At 42.9% G+C, this 17929-nt stretch overlaps 1 protein-coding gene across 3 annotated transcripts in view; it reads right to left on the minus strand.

The window, feature by feature from the left end:
• The window catches only part of LOC121004843 (alpha-2-macroglobulin-like protein 1), a 263914-nt gene that overhangs the window by 59454 nt on the left and 186531 nt on the right, over positions 1-17929 (minus strand). For 2 of the 3 annotated variants that reach the window (XM_040437235.1, XM_040437233.1), the window contains exons 17-19: positions 16093-16204; positions 14562-14712; positions 4894-5119 (exon numbers count right to left, since the gene is read on the minus strand). In XM_040437235.1, coding sequence (XP_040293169.1) covers positions 4894-5119; positions 14562-14712; positions 16093-16204 — 489 coding nt within the window. The remainder of the gene's footprint in view (positions 1-4893; positions 5120-14561; positions 14713-16092; positions 16205-17929) is intronic. The other variant, XM_040437234.1, reaches the window with a different exon arrangement.

Genomic DNA, 17929 nt, shown 5'->3' on the forward strand with positions numbered 1-17929 from the left:
AAGATTCCTCAACTTGCTGCAAGACCACTTTTTTGGGACAGTTTGTAGAAGATCACTCTAGGGGCGATGCTGATAATTTGCAATGATGCATCTAGTTGGAAATGTTACTGTTTGAGACACACTATGTAATAGCGACCACAATATATTTATATTCCCCCTGAACTGTGAAAAGCAAACTCTGTCAAAAAAGTCAAATTTCTCACCTAATAATACTGAGGATAATGGGAGAGCTTTAAATCAACATTGAGTAATTACGGTACACTACACAATTTATTCCTGTAGGTAACAAGTATAAACAGCTAAAATTAAACCCCCCCCATGACTTTCAGCTACTGTAAAAAGGGCAATAAATGTTAAAAAAAGCGCATTTAAAATATACAAATTTGAGGGTTAGCTGTAGCCTTTGAAGTTTAGCTGTAGCCTTTGAAGTTTAGCTGTAGCCTTTAAAGGATGTAATTAAATCTATTAAAAGGGAGATAAAATCAACAAAAATACAAAATGAACAACAGGTAACAAAAGAGAGCAAAGCAAATCCATCAAAAAAATTTTTTAAATATATAAATGCTAAAAAAAACAAGGTAAAGAAGAGAAAGGAGCTGATATTGGTGGTGCCAGAGCTATTAGTGCATTCAGTAATATACTCAATTAATTTACAATTATAATTTTTAAAGATTCTCTAGGTACTGGTACAGTGCCAAGTGATTGGCGCAAGACAAATGTGGTGCCTATATTCAAAAAAGGATCTAGGTTCTCCATAGGTAATTATAGACCAGTTAGTTTAAAGGGAATCTGTCACCTAGTTTGAGCATATTAAACTGTTAACATGCAATGTTCAATAAAGTACCTTCATTCCAGCAAGGGTCTTCTTTCTTTTATTCAAGTTTTCATTTTGATCAAAAAGCGATTTTTTGAATATGCTAATTAAGCTTCAAGGCGCCCAGAGGGGCGTTATTCCTCTCCTCAAGTGCCCAGCCGGCCTTTATTTCAAGCCCAGCACACCTCCTCATAAATTAATTTACTCCCACATCGGAGCTGAACGGCACCATCCCCACCGCTACGTCATGTAATTTATTCACCCCACAATCCTTGCGTCCTCCTTTCTTTCCCCAGAGATCTCGCATAGCCGCATAGCCGCAGTATCGCCGACTGCCTGTGCCTGTCCGATACTACGGCTCCTGAGGCAAAAGCGCTCTGATTGCGTCACTGGGCTCGGCGCATGCCCAGTGGCACTATTGAGGCTGTTGCCCTCAGGAGCCGTAGTATAGAACAGGCGCAAACAGTCGGCGATACTGCGGCTGTGCGAGATCTCTGGGGAAAGAAAGGAGGATGCAAGGATCGTGGGGTGAATAAATTACATGACGTACCGGAGGTGGTGGCGCTGCAAGGGGGAGTAAATTAATTTATGAGGAGGCGTGCTGGGCTTTAAATAAAGGCCGGCTGGGCACTGCAGGGGGGTGTTACTGGGCACTTGAGGAGAGGAATAATGCCCCTCTGGGCACCTTGAAGCTTAATTAGCATATTTGAAAAATCACTTTTTGATCAAATTGAAAACTTGAATAAAAGAAAGAAGACCCTTGCTGGAATGAAGGTACTTTATTGAACATTGCTATGTTAACAGTTTAATATGCTCAAACTAGGTGACAGATTCCCTTTAACTTCTGTTGCAGGAATTTTTTTTAAAAGACTCTTAAGGGACTATATACAGGTGTATGTGACTGTAAATAATATTATAAGTGATAACCAGCATGGGTTTACCAAGGACAGAAGTTGTCAGACTAACCTGATTTGTTTTTATAAAGAGGTGAGTAGTAGAGATGTCGCGAACATAAAATTTTCCGTTTGCGAACGGCGAACGCGAATTTCCGCAAATGTTCGCGAACTGGCGAACCGGGCGAACCGCCATAGACTTCTATAGGCAGGCGAATTTTAAAACCCACAGGGACTCTTTCTGGCCACAATAGTGATGGAAAAGTTGTTTCAAGAGGACTAACACCTGGACTGTGGCATGCCGGAGGGGGATCCATGGCAAAACTCCCATGGAAAATTACGTAGTTGACGCAGAGTGTGGTAAGTTAAATTCGCAATGCGATTAATATAACCTGCATTAATCGCATTGCGAATTCAACTTAGAGCTAAGTTCCTAATGGTTGTATTGCTAGAATTGACGAATATAACGAATATAGCACTATATTGTCAATCTTCGTTATATTCTAGCAATACAACCATTAGGAACTCAGATCTAAGTTGTAATCGCAATGCGATTAATACAGGTTATATTAATCGCATTGCGATTACAACTTATATCCAGTGGCGTTGCGAGGGGGGTGCGGTGGGTACGGGCCACACCGGGTGACACCAGTCTGATGGGGTGTCACCCGCAGCCCGCCGGCGCAGGAGTTCTCACTCACAAGTTCAACTTCTAAACTTCGCAAGCAAGGAAGCACGTCGTGCCGTCACGTGGTAAAGGGGGACGGGGGTATGACTCACTGCAGCCTGGTGAGTGGTGGGGCGCCATGGCAGCTGCCCTGCAGGAGTCTCTGGTGCCGGGAGGAGGAGGTAGGTAGAGCGGCTCTGACTTTATAGACCAAATTATTTAATAATACCCCAATAATAATAAGTTAATAACCAAACCCCATTCATAAATTACTGGTGGATTATTATAAAGATGGCCCCAGGCCAGGAGACATAAGGGGTTGGGTTGAACTGTGGGCTGGGGCCACCCGGCCACATTTACTAATCTTTGCTCAGGGGGGCCCTCATAAATATAGACCCACATGGTGTGGACTGGTCATTTTTACTAAGGAATATAGTTTAAACGTTTATGTGCAAAAGAGAGAATAAAAAGTCAGCTCCAATCAGATATCTGCACATAGACCAAGACTCTGGGTCTATGCAGATATCTGATTGGAGCTGACTTAGAGACTTCTTTTTTTTTCTCTTTATCTCTTTATTATGGCTTCGGGTGGGGGGGCAGGGGTGACACCATTTTCTACCGCACCGGGTGACACCAGCCATAGCAACGCCAACCATTAGGAACCCAGCTCTAAGTTGAATTCTCAATGCGATTAATATAACCTGTATTAATCGTATTGCGATTACAACTAAGATCTGAGTTCCTAATGGTTGTATTGCTAGAATTGACGAATATAACGAATATAGCACTATATTCTCAATATAACCTGTATTAATCGCATTGCGATTACAACTTAGTAAAATTTGTGACACTGCAGCTTCAGAATGAATCTAAGATGGATGCTGTCCTTGCTTTTTGATAGGAGGTGGGAGGGTCTGGGAGGGAGGGTATGCTGATTGGCTGGAATGTGTCTGCTGACTGTGAGGTACAGGGTTAAAGTTTGCTCAATGATGTTGTATAGGGGGCGGACCGAACATTGCATATGTTCGCCCGCCGCGGTGAACGCGAACAAGCTATGTTCGCCGGGAACTATTCGCCGGCGAATAGTTCGGGACATCTCTAGTGAGTAGTAGCCTGGACAGAGGGGCGGCTGTAGATGTAGTGTTTCTGGATTTTGCAAAGGCTTTTGATACTGTCCCTCGTAGACGCTTAATAAGCAAAGTAAGGTCTATTGGCTTGGAAAGTATAGTTTGTAATTGGATTGAAAACTGGCGGAGTGTCCGTGTCCAGAGGGTTGTGGTCAATGATTTATATTCAGAATGGTCCCGGGTTATAAGTGGTGTACCCCAAGGTTCAGTGCTGGGCCCTCTATTATTCAATTTTTTTTATTAATGATATCGAGGACGGGATTAGTAGCACCATTTCTATTTTTGCAGATGACACCAAGCTATGTAGTACTATATAGTTTATGGAAGATGTCCATATACTACAAGCTGGCTTGAACACTCTGAGTGATTGGGCATCAACTTGGCAAATGAGGTTCAATGTGAACAAATGTAAAGTTATGCATCTTGGTAGTAATAATCTCTGTGCTTCCTATGTCCTAGGGGATGTAACACTGGGGGAGTCACTTATAGAGAAGGATATGGGTGTCCTTGTAGATCATAGATTGAATAACAGCGTACAATGTCAATCAGCCGCTTCTAAGGCCACCAGGATATTGTCATACATTAAACGAGGCATGGACTCGCGGGGCAGGGATGTAATACTACCACTTTACAAAGCGTTGGTGCGGCCTTATCTGGATTATGCAGTTCAGTTCTGGGCACCAGTCTATAGAATGGACGCTCTGCAGCTGGAAAAAGTACAAAGGAGAGCAACTAAACTGATAAGGGGCATGGAGGGTCTTAGTTTTGAAAAAAGATTTAAAATAATTGAATCTATTTAGTCTTGAGAAGAGACGTCTAAGGAGAGACATGATTAACCTATACAAATATATATATGGGCTATACAAAAAATATGGTGAAAATCTGTTTCATGTAAAATGCCCTCAAAAGACAAGGGGGCAATGCCTCCGACTGGAGAAGATAAAGTTCAGTCTCCAAAAGTGTTAAAACTTCTTTAATGTAAGAACGGTGAAGCTGTGGAATAGACTTCCTCAGGACGTGGTCACAGCAGGAACAGTGGACAGTTTTAAAATGGGTTTAGATAAATTCTTAAAAGTAAACAACATTAATGCTTATGAAAATGTGTAGAAATCTTAGTTTCATTTACTTCTGGGATTTGCGTCCCCACCTATCCCTTGGTTAAACTTGATGGACTAATGTTTTTTTTTCAACCGTATTAACTATGTAGCAAATAATATATCCAAAATTATAAAAAACTAAAATATAGGCTTTATTTCATGCAGCTACAATTAGTTGACCCTCAGAATCATTGCTCTGGTACTGGATTTTGGGCCTGCCTTTCTTTGGCATAGTTAACCCTTGCACTTTAAGAGAACATGTTTATAATACATTGTAGACTGTTACGTTGTTTACCTTTATACATTGTTTCCGGTAGTTAAAGACTGAGGCTTTAAGGGTAAATGACTCTCCTCTAAGAACAGAGTACGGGAGGGTAAGTTCGACAAAGAATGGCTGGAAAACTCTTAACGGGGATGATGGAGAGAGGCCAAATCCACTGGGTCCCATACATACGGCTCCTGCATTCCAGTCAGTGATGGTATCCGGAGCCTTATGGTGGATTTCAGTTCTTCCAGATTCTCTAGATAAAACAAGAAACTAGACTTGTTTTCCAGTAATACTTTTGCAATTGATTTAAAGGGGTTATCCGTCTTTTTTTTTGCTCCCCTTACAACTATCACATTTATAATGATGTCAATGTTCCCACCAAGCTAACGCTGCACTGCCGTACATTGTGCACGTAATCCACTCTTGGCTACAACCCACAATGTACCTGGGTTCCACCTGCGCAGTGAATGGGATAGCTCTAAGCCGCATGAGGGGGGACACATTAATAAAAAAAAAAAAAGACAGATAATGCCCATTAAGGAGTTGTCCAACAAGAAGAAGTGAGGGCATATTGCTGGGTATGATTTCCTGATCAGTGGGGGTCCAACTGCCAGGAATCCCAGCAATCCTCATTATGAAGAGACCACCACAGTGTGGAGAGGCTGCAAAAATGACATTTTTTACTTTCATTCATGTGATCAGAGATAAAACCTGCACCAATTAAAGATATGTCCTAGCAATATGATGCCATATTTTAATATGGGGATCATATTGAAAGGGATTGTCCAATGGCAGAAGATCTGTTTATTGCTCATGAAACAAGTTAAAGAGAACCTGTCATCACATTTTGTCTCCTCGGCTAATACATCTGTTATATAGCCTGGAGACCCTTGATTCTGAAGATGTAATTACTTTTGTAAGACTCGCGTTCTAAACCCCTCTGTGATCCTGTAATCACCCTCCCCTTCCAAGTTCTGATGAGTCCTCCTAAAGTTGTGCATGAGCTCAGCAGTCCTGTTATGCAAATAGGCAATACAGGGAGTGCAGAATTATTAGGCAAGTTGTATTTTTGAGGATTAATTTTATTATTGAACAACAACCATGTTCTCAATGAACCCAAAAAACTCATTAATATCAAAGCTGAATATTTTTGGAAGTAGTTTTTAGTTTGTTTTTAGTTTTAGCTATTTTAGGGGGATATCTGTGTGTGCAGGTGACTATTACTGTGCATAATTATTAGGCAACTTAACAAAAAACAAATATATACCCATTTCAATTATTTATTTTTACCAGTGAAACCAATATAACATCTCAATATTCACAAATATACATTTCTGACATTCAAAAACAAAACAAAAACAAATCAGTGACCAATATAGCCACCTTTCTTTGCAAGGACACTCAAAAGCCTGCCATCCATGGATTCTGTCAGTGTTTTGATCTGTTCACCATCAACATTGCGTGCAGCAGCAACCACAGCCTCCCAGACACTGTTCAGAGAGGTGTACTGTTTTCCCTCCTTGTAAATCTCACATTTGATGATGGACCACAGGTTCTCAATGGGGTTCAGATCAGGTGAACAAGGAGGCCATGTCATTAGATTTTCTTCTTTTATACCCTTTCTTGCCAGCCACGCTGTGGAGTACTTGGACGCGTGTGATGGAGCATTGTCCTGCATGAAAATCATGTTTTTCTTGAAGGATGCAGACTTCTTCCTGTACCACTGCTTGAAGAAGGTGTCTTCCAGAAACTGGCAGTAGGACTGGGAGTTGAGCTTGACTCCATCCTCAACCCGAAAAGGCCCCACAAGCTCATCTTTGATGATACCAGCCCAAACCAGTACTCCACCTCCACCTTGCTGGCGTCTGAGTCGGACTGGAGCTCTCTGCCCTTTACCAATCCAGCCACTGGCCCATCCATCTGGCCCATCAAGACTCACTCTCATTTCATCAGTCCATAAAACCTTGGAAAAATCAGTCTTGAGATATTTCTTGGCCCAGTCTTGACGTTTCAGCTTGTGTGTCTTGTTCAGTGGTGGTCGTCTTTCAGCCTTTCTTACCTTGGCCATGTCTCTGAGTATTGCACACCTTGTGCTTTTGGGCACTCCAGTGATGTTGCAGCTCTGAAATATGGCCAAACTGGTGGCAAGTGGCATCTTGGCAGCTGCACGCTTGACTTTTCTCAGTTCATGGGCAGTTATTTTGCGCCTTGGTTTTTCCACGCGCTTCTTGCGACCCTGTTGACTATTTTGAATGAAACGCTTGATTGTTCGATGATCACGCTTCAGAAGCTTTGCAATTTTAAGAGTGCTGCATCCCTCTGCAAGATATCTCACTATTTTTGACTTTTCTGAGCCTGTCAAGTCCTTCTTTTGACCCATTTTGCTAAAGGAAAGGAAGTTGCCTAATAATTATGCACACCTAATATAGGGTGTTGATGTCATTAGACCACACCCCTTCTCATTACAGAGATGCACATCACCTAATATGCTTAATTGGTAGTAGGCTTTCGAGCCTATACATCTTGGAGTAAGACAACATGCATAAAGAGGATGATGTGGTCAAAATACTAATTTGCCTAATAATTCTGCACGCAGTGTAATGAGGCCATCCATCTTCTCTGACACACACCTTCCCAGCAGCTGCTGATTATTCAGGAAGTGGGAAAAAGAAGCGTGACTTACTCCTGTTTGACATGTACAACTCAGAACCTTTTCAAGCAAATTGTGGGGGATTGCAATTGAGTTTGACTAAAAGAAATACATATTTAGAATCATAGGGGGACATTTATGAAGATCTGCGATTTAGATGCCGGTTTTCATCCATCCTGTGCTGGTGGTTCATTACTAATACATTTTATGAATCAAATCTGCTTGGTTAGTCCAATTTCAGATCTCCTTCCTGGTCCTGGGAACCTCCACTTTTTTGTTCATTCAGACACAAGCAATGCCAATGATGTGTTTGAAGGGGGGCTGTCTGGAGCAAATCAATAGTGAACCCAGATGTCTTCTCCATCTTGGCTGATGCCGAGATAGAGAAGGTGGCTGTCTTAGTTATTGAAATGACCCAATCACCCAACCCCTTCCAGCACATCACTGATAGAGGGGGGTAGGGGAAGCTCTTTGCTTGTTGGAATGAACATGGAAGTTGACGTCATGGGGCCAGATCAGCGAGTCGGAAATGGGACGGTCAGAGAATATTTGATAAAGTATATTAGTAAGTTCATTCATGATCAATAAACTGATTTTTCGGCCCCTGGACAACCGAATCCAGTTTTCTATAACTAGAACTTAGTTTTATATGGTTAACTGTCTAATATGCAATGGGTTGTGCTTAATTCCCTCATCATTTGCAAGATCGGTGCTTGTTGTTAGTGAACAAGTCTATTCATATTTACATCTTGAAGAAAGAAAACTGTACAAACCTAATAGAGAACTTGCTACATTGCATCTAGTGTTGAGCGAGCATGCTCGAGTCAGTGTATTTAAATCTAATTTAGCCTCTATTTCTGAAAAGATTCTGGCGGGATTCAAACTACACTATAGAGCTGCATGGCTGTAATGTAGAAGGTTGTGAGTTTGAATCCTGCCAGAAACTTTTCAGAAATAGAGGCTAAATTAGATTTTAATACACTGGGGTGTCCCCAAGCACTGACTCCATATATGGACATAGCTATATATGGAGTCAGAGCATGGGGTGCCTAGTTTAATGCTCGGGTTCTCCCATTGACTTCCATTGTGCTCGGGTGCTCGGTAGAACACCCGAACATCGGTAGGTGTTCTACTCGAGCACCAGAGCACACGAGCACTTTGGTGCTCGACCAACACTAATTGTATCTAATCTCATAGTTTAGACCAGGCATCCTCAAACTGAGGCCTCTCCTGCTGTTGTAAAACTTCAACTCCCACAATGCACTGCTGTAGGCTGATACCTGTAGGCTGTTCGGTCATGTTGGGAGTTGTATTTTTGAAACAGCTGGAGGGCCGCAGTTTGAGGATGCCTGGTTTAGACCTTCACTAATCTAAACTTTTGATATATCCCTATAACAGATCACAAGTCTTCAGCATAGTGACCCTTTAACCACCCCAGCCCCCAGTGCTTAAACACCCTGAAAGACCTGGCCACTTTTTACACTTCTGACCTACACTACTTTCACCGTTTATTGCTCGGTCATGCAACTTACCACCCAAATTAATTTTTGCCTCCTTTTCTTCTCACTAATAGAGCTTTCATTTGGTGGTATTTCATTGCTGCTGACATTTTAACTTTTTTTGTTATTAATCGAAATTTAACGATTTTTTTGCAAAAAAATGACATTTTTCACTTTAAGTTGTAAAATTTTGCAAAAAAAACGACATCCATATATAAATTTTGCTCTAAATTTATTGTTCTACATGTCTTTGATAAAAAAAAATGTTTGGGTAAAAAAAAAATGGTTTGGGTAAAAGTTATAGTGTTTACAAACTATGGTACAAAAATGTGAATTTCCGCTTTTTGAAGCAGCTCTGACTTTCTGAGCACCTGTCATGTTTCCTGAGGTTCTACAATGCCCAGACAGTACAAACACCCCACAAATGACCCCATTTCGGAAAGTACACACCCTAAGGTATTCGCTGATGGGCATAGTGAGTTCATAGAACTTTTTATTTTTTGTCACAAGTTAGCGGAAAATGATGATTTTTTTTTTTCTTACAAAGTCTCATATTCCACTAACTTGTGACAAAAAATAAAAAGTTCTATGAACTTACTATGCCCATCACGAAATACCTTGGGGTCTCTTCTTTCCAAAATGGGGTCACTTGTGGGGTAGTTATACTGCCCTGGCATTCTAGGGGCCCAAATGTGTGGTAAGGAGTTTGAAATCAAATTCTGTAAAAAATGACCATGTATAATCCGAAAGGTGCTCTTTGGAATATGGGCCCCTTTGCCCACCTAGGCTGCAAAAAAGTGTCACACATCTGGTATCTCCGTACTCAGGAGAAGGTGGGGAATGTGTTTTGGGGTGTCATTTTACATATACCCATGCTGGGTGAGAGTAATATCTTTGCAAAAGACAACTTTTCCCATTTTTTTATACAAAGTTGGCATTTGACCAAGATATTTATCTTACCCAGCATGGGTATATGTAAAAAGACACCCCAAAACACATTCCTCAACTTCTCCTGAATACAGAGATACCAGATGTGTGACACTTTTTTGCAGCCTAGGAGGGCAAAGGTGCCCAAATTCCTTTTAGGAGGGCATTTTTAGACATTTGGATACCAGACTTCTTCTCACACTTTGGGGCCCCTAAAATGCCAGGGCAGTATAAATACCCCACATGTGACCCCATTTTGGAAAGAAGACACCCCAAGGTATTCAATGAGGGGCATGGCGAGTTCATAGAAAAAAAAAAATTTTGGCACAAGTTAGCGGAAATTGATTTTTTTGATTTTGTTCTCACAAAGTCTCCCTTTCCGCTAACTTGGGACAAAAATTTCAATCTTTCATGGACTCAATATGCCCCTCAGCGAATACCTTGGGGTGTCTTCTTTCCAAAATGGTGTTATTTGTGGGGTGTTTGTACTGCCCTGGCATTTGAGGGTCTCCACAATCATTACATGTATGCCCAGCATTAGGAGTTTCTGCTATTTTCCTTATATTGAGCATACAGGTAATGAGATTTTTTTTTTCCGTTCAGCCTCTGGGCTGAAAGAAAAAAATGAACGGCACAGATTTCTTCATTCGCATCGATCAATGTGGATGAAAAAATCTCTGCCAAAAAAAGAAAAAGGAGGGGAAAGGCGTCTGCCAGGACATAGGAGCTCCGCCCAACATCCATACCCACTTAGCTCGTATGCCCTGGCAAACCCGATTTCTCCATTCACATCAATCGATGTGGATGAATAAATCATTGCCGGGATTTTTTTTTTTATATATACAAAGTGTTTGGCAAAGTATATGAACACCGCCACCTCCTCAGCTCATATGCCTCGGCAAACGTATCTTTTACTGCAGAGGAGAAATCTCGTCTTGCAGCGCCGCATACACCGACTTGCGTGTAATCTGACAGCAGCGCAATGCTTCTGTCCGAATGCACATCAGTGCTGCAGCTAGTCGATCGGTTGGTCCACCTGAAAGGTAAAAAAAACAAAACAAAAAAGAAAAAAACAGGCCGCAACGCAATAACTTTATTAACTTTAGAACAGAACATATTAACTTTTTTTAAACTTTTTAAACTTTTTTACTTACCGGTAATTTTTTTTTTGTTTAGTTTTTTTTACCTTTATAGAACAAACCTCTCCTTCCCCATGGGACAATGTGCAAAGCGCAAATCGCCCAAAGATGTGGCGAAGTACGTTATGCACTTTATCCCAGGTGAAAGGAGAGGTTTGCAGCAGCTGTGAGTAAAAGGGCCCTAATAGCCCTGTGTGCCTGTCCTGTGAGATGCAATCCCTATGCTAGGTGTACCTGTGTGTGGTACTTCCGGAAACACTCACCTAAGCATAGGGCAGGGTGGTCAGGGCAGTCAGGACAGAAATAGCGGGTGTCACGCCTTATTCCACTCCTGCTACAGACACGACATTTTTTTCGGGGTGGCGGTTGGGTTGAGGTACCAGCAACGACACTGGGGAAATGTCGCTCGTGTAGACGGCTAACTACACTGGTGGATGGGGCCACGGAACCTCCTGGGTAAAGGAGGTTCGCGATGATCTCTTCCTGGAATTTGAGGAAGGATCCTGTTCTCCCAGCCTTACTGTAGAGAACAAAACTATTATACAGCGCCAATTGAATTAAATATACAGACACCTTCTTATACCAGTGTCTGGTTCTGCGGGAAACTAAATAGGGAGCCAACATCTGGTCATTGAAGTCCACCCCTCCCATGAGCGCATTATAGTCGTGGACTGAGAGGGGCTTTTCAATGACACGGGTTGCCCTTTCAATTTGGATTGTCGTGTCTGCGTGAAAGGAGGAGAGCATGTAAACGTCACGCTTGTCTCTCCATTTCACCGCGAGCAGTTCTTCGTTACACAAGGCAGCCCTCTCCCCCCTTGCAAGACGGGTGGTTACAAGCCGTTGGGGGAAGCCCACGCGACTAGTTCGCGCGGTGCCACAGGCGCAAATCCGTTCTAGAAACAAATGCCTAAAGAGGGCCACACTTGTGTAAAAATTGTCCACATAAAGATGGTACCCCTTGCCGAATAAGGGTGACACCAAGTCCCAGACTGTCTTCCCACTGCTCCCCAGGTAGTCAGGGCAACCGACCGGCTCCAGGGTCTGATCTTTTCCCTCATAGATCCGAAATTTGTGGGTATAGCCTGTGGCCCTTTCACAGAGCTTATACAATTTGACCCCATACCGGGCACGCTTGCTTGGGATGTATTGTTTGAAGCCAAGGCGCCCGGTAAAATGTATTAGGGACTCGTCTACGCAGATGTTTTGCTCAGGGGTATACAAATCTGCAAATTTCTGGTTGAAATGGTCTATGAGGGGCCGAATTTTGTGGAGCCGGTCAAAAGCTGGGTGGCCTCTGGGACGGGAGGTGGTGTTGTCGCTAAAATGCAGAAAACGCAGGATGGTCTCAAATCGTGTCCTGGACATAGCAGCAGAGAACATGGGCATGTGATGAATTGGGTTCGTGGACCAATATGACCGCAATTCATGCTTTTTTGTCAGGCCCATGTTGAGGAGAAGGCCCAGAAAAATTTTAAGTTCGGAAACTTGGACTGGTTTCCACCGGAAAGGCTGGGCATAATAGCTTTCCGGGTTTGCGGTTATAAATTGTGTGGCATACCGGTTTGTCTCTGCCACGACTAAGTCCAAGAGCTCCGCAGTCAAGAACAGCTCAAAAAATCCCAGGGCCGAACCGATTTGAGCCGTCTCAACCCGAACTCCAGACTGGGCGGTGAAAGGGGGAACTACAGGTGCGGCTGAAGTTGGTGACTGCCAATCAGGGTTTGCCAGCACCTCAGGGATTCTAGGGGCTCTACGGGCCTGTCTGCGCGGTGGCTGCGACGGGGTAACTAGTGCACGTGCCACCGTACCAGCTTCAACTGCCCTTCTGGTGCTCGCCACATCACCATGTTGTACGGCAGTGCTGGTACTAGGTCCAGGAAGGGCTGCGCTGCTGGTGTATGCCTCACCACGTGATCCGGCAGCGACAGCCCCACTCTGCTGCTCTTGAAGCGGATCCTGCGTAACCTGTGGTCTAGCGACACGGGGCCGGGTACGCCTGATGCTGCCAGGGACCTCCACCTCCTCGTCCGAACTTTGGGTCAGAGAGCCACTGCTTTCCACAGGTTCATATTCTGACCCGCTAGATTCGTTAGATGAGGGTTCCCACTCCTCATCCGACTGGGTCAGAATCCTGTAGGCCTCTTTAGAAGAATACCCCCTGTTTGACATTTTGGACTACTAAATTTAGGGGTATTCCCTGAGACTACCCAAGAAAAAAAGCAAGCCTGTCTTACAAAGGGGAGGCTAGCGAAGTACCGGAGGCCGCTGCGGTTGATAAAAAAATATCAAAACTGATTTTTTTATCGCCGCAGTGCGTGTAAAGTGAATGTGCAGTGATCAAAAAATAATAATTTTTTGTCACTGCGGTGGGGCGGGCGTGGGTGAACGCACGTGTGGGCGACCGATCAGGCCTGATCGGGCAAACACTGCGTTTTGGGTGGAGGGCGAACTAAAGTGACACTAATACTATTATAGATCTGACCGTGATCAGTTTTGATCACTTACAGATACTATAAAAGTACAAATGCTGATTAGCGATACGCTAATCAGCGAATAAAAGTGACTGCGGTGCGGTGGGGTGGGCGCTAACTGACGCTGACTACCTAACCAAGGGGCCTAAACTATCCCTAAAACCTAACAGTCAATACCAGTGAAAAAAAAAAAGTGACAGTTTACACTGATCACTTTTTTTCCTTTCACTAGTGATTGACAGGGGCGATCAAAGGGGTGATCAAAGGGTTAATTGGGGTGCAGGGGGGTGATCTGGGGCTAAGGTGTAGTGTTTGGTGTACTCACAGTTCAGTCTGCTCCTGTGCTGGATCCAACCGACGAAAAGGACCAGCACAGGAGCAGACAAGCCATATAACAGATCATATTTACTAATATGATCTGTTATATGGCTTGTGATTCGATTTTTTAAAAATCAGCAACCTGCCAGCGACGATCATTGGCTGGCAGGTTGCTGATGCAATTCTCCTCGAACTTTTCCCGGCCCGCGATGCGCATGCGCGGGCCGGCTGTGACCGAAATCTCGCGTCTCGCGAGAGGACGCGCCGGCGCGTCCACTCGGAATGAAACAACCACCTCCAGGACGCGTCTGTGCGTACAGCGGTCCGGAGGTGGTTAAAGAAACAATCTTGTTGGACAATCGTCAGGAATTTTTTTATAGCGGGAGCAGTCCCCATTCAAAAAAAATTAATAAAAAAATAATAATAATAATAAATTAAGGAATATCTAACAAAAAAAAGAACATTTAATATAAAGGTCCTTTTAATGCAAGCGAAGAAAAAAACGTAATTATTTGAAAGTTCACTAAGATTTTTCTGTTAATTATGCAAAATGACATTTTTTGCATACAATTGAGGTTAATGTGGCTGAGCTGTAATACTATGTGCATCATGTAGACTGGCGTGGTTCTATTTTTTGGAAGAAAACAGCTCAAATAGATGTCTGTGCAGTTTCCTTGTGACAACTTACCCAAGAGCAACAAGTCCCCAAATCCAGGTCTCAGGGAAATCTGTTCTTACTTTTTCACTTTCTTCTGGCTTTGGTATTGGCTGTGATGATGAGCGGTCTACTGCGCCATCGTTAAATACAGGCGGTGCGCCTGCGGGTCCAGGAAGGGCTGCTTAAAATAAATACATACAAAGATGTAAGAAAAAATATATATAACAATCTCCAGTGCTAATTATTGGATATCTATCATATAGGTCACTGACTGGCCTTGTAAAACAGACCTTGAAAATATAAGGCTACCTGTACAACTGAGGATCGTTTTGCTGAAATTGCGCACAAATTTAATGGAGTGGGGAGGAACGTAACCAAATAAAGGAAAATTCACTGCGGCATGTTGTGTATCACAATTTTTTCAAGAGCCCCCCCTGCATTTTAATCTTCGATCCACCGTTGGTTTTCATCATTTAATAAAAATAAGAATGCTTCCATTCACTGACAGCACATACAAGCCTTGAAAACGGTGAACAAGTACTGTCTATTAGAATTTCTGACTAATCAGTGAAAACAAAGTGGCCCCGTCAGCTCTCCTGACTAGTGATGAGGGGCAGGGGCATTTTTCAAATTCGCAATATTTTGCCAATATTTTGTAGAATATTCGTGATATATTCGCAAATTCGAGAATTCAAGATAACATTCTTGATTACGAAAATCGGCAATGCACGCGAAATACAGGCGTGGCTCATTTATGCTACATTTCTCAAGTTGGTATAAGTTTCCTGAGACTGGAGAAAATGGTTGGGACGGCAGAACATTAGAATAGATTTATATGCAGATAGAGTGCTCCAATATATTTGCGCTTGCGAATTTTCAGTAATTAATGATGAGCATATTTTTTCGCAATACGTGCAACTTGTGACATCACAGCACTATATCTGTAGCATGTATGTATGGACAGCAGAACCTATCAGCTACACTATAGAGATGTCTCTTTCATAACTGCAATAAACTTTAGAAAATAGCTGCTGGGGAGGTTCTTATATAGTAAGGGGTAAGCAACTTTTCTATTGGCTGCTAGGGATGTTGCTAAGCTGTGACAAAGCCTTCTCATTGGTCCACAAGCTAGAAGAAGGGAGGGATGATCACCTGATGTATACTGTGTTAAAAAACAAAACATAAGAAACGAATATTCGATTTTACGAATATATAGCGTTATATTCTGAATATTCGTGAATTCTCAAAGTGCCGATATTCGCGATTAAAATTTGCTATTCGAATATTAACGCTCAACGCTACTCCTGACATGTCTACTGTAATAAATACTTGTATTCTCCATGAAGTAATAATTCTGGGTTTTGTTTCCTTAGAGCTTTGGCTTGCGCCGTTCCTCTGTTATTCCTCTCATACATGAATACATTGACAACCATTCCCCTTCCCCTAGCATAGGAAAGGTACAAGACAAAGTTCTTAGTAATTATCTAGAATTATTGTTTCATAGAGGATGCAAGTGTGTCTCATTATCTAGATTTTATATAAAAGGTAACTAGTAACTTACCAGAAGTAAAAAGCATAGTTCTTTCAAATGTTCTTTCACCGGAAAATACAAATTCATTACACTTTAGAGGTTTCTTAATATGTGCACTGGTTATTATTTTTAAACGCATGGCCTATGAGGAAATACAAAATGACAAAGTAAAATAAATACAATTTTATATATATATATATATATATATATTAGCAGAAGGACCCGGCTTATATTTTATCTATTTCATTTTATGTTTCTGTGTGTCGTAAAAAGATATCGATAATTCCCCCCATAATAGTGACCTCTACAGTACTCGCCCCTTTAACAATGACCTCCACAGTGCCTGCCCCTTTAACATTGACCTTAACAGTGGCCGCCTCTTTAACATTGACCTCCACAATGCCCGCCCCTTTTAAAATGACATTCACAGTCCCCACCCCTTTAACAGTGCCTGCCCCTTTAACAGTGATCTCCACAGTGCCCGCCCCTTTAACAGTGACCGCCCCTTTAGCATTGACCACTTCTTTAATAGTAACCTTCATAGTGGCCGCCCCTTTAATAGAGACCTCCACAGTGCCCGCCACTTTAACAGTGACTTTTACAGTGACCGCCCCTTTAACAATGACTGTCACAGTGACCTCCCCTCTAACAGTGACTTTCACAGTGACCGCCCCTTTAACAGTGACTTTCACAGTGACCGCCCTTTAACAGGGACTTTCACAGTGACCGCCCCATTAACAGTGGTCGCCCATTTAACAGTGACTTTTACAGTGACCGCTCCTTTAACAGTGACTTTCACAGTGACCGCCCCTTTAACAGTGACTTCAGTGACCGCCCCTTTAACAGTGACTTTTACAGTGACCGCCCCTTTAACAATGACCTCCACAGTGCCCGTCCCTTTAACAATGACCTCCACAGTGACCGCCCCTTTAACAGTGACTTTCACAGTGACCTTCCCTTTAACAGTGACTGTCACAGTGACCTCCCCTTTAACAGTGACTTTCACAGTGACTGCCCCTTTAACAGTGACTTTCAAAGTGACTACCCCTTTAACAGTGACTTTTACAGTGACCGCCCCTTTAACAGTGAATTTCACAGTGACCACCCCTTTAACAGTGACTGTCACAGTGACATCCCCTTTACAGTGACTGCCCCTTTAACAGTGACTTTCACAGTGACCGCCCTTTAACAGTGACTTTCACAGTAATCGCCCCTTTAACAGTGGCTGCCCCTTTAACAGTGACTTTCACAGTGACCGACCCTTTAACAGTGACTTTCACCGTGACCGCCCCTTTAACAGTGACTTTCACAGTGACCGCCCCTTTAACAGTGACTTTCACAGTGACAGCCCCTTTAACAGTGACTTTCACAGTGACCGCCCCTTTAACAGTGGCTTTTACAATGACCACCCCTTTAACAGTGACTTCAGTGACCACCCTTTTAACAGTGACTTTCACAGTGACAGCCCCTTTAACAGTGACTTTCACAGTGACCGCCCCTTTAACAGTGACTTTCACAGTGACCGCCCCTTTAACAGTGACTTCAGTGACCACCCTTTTAACAGTGACTTTTACAGTGACCGCCCCTTTAACAGTGACTTTTACAGTGGCCTCCCCTTTAACAGTGACTTTCACAGTGACCGCCCATTAAGAGTGACTTTCACAGAGCCCACCCCTTTAACAGTGACCTCCACATTTCCCCCCTCTGTAACAGTGAACTCCACAGCGCACTGTCCGTTTAATAGTGGCCCCTGCCCCCCATGCATGTAGCAGTGTAGTTGTGCCATCATACGTCATATGACTGAATATTTAAGAACCTGCGAACTGCTAAAACCTGTGATCATTTGTTATGGCAACCTGGAGAAGAA

This window comes from Bufo bufo, chromosome 6 (assembly GCF_905171765.1).
Source record: "Bufo bufo chromosome 6, aBufBuf1.1, whole genome shotgun sequence".
NCBI classification, from domain to species: Eukaryota; Metazoa; Chordata; class Amphibia; order Anura; family Bufonidae; genus Bufo; species Bufo bufo.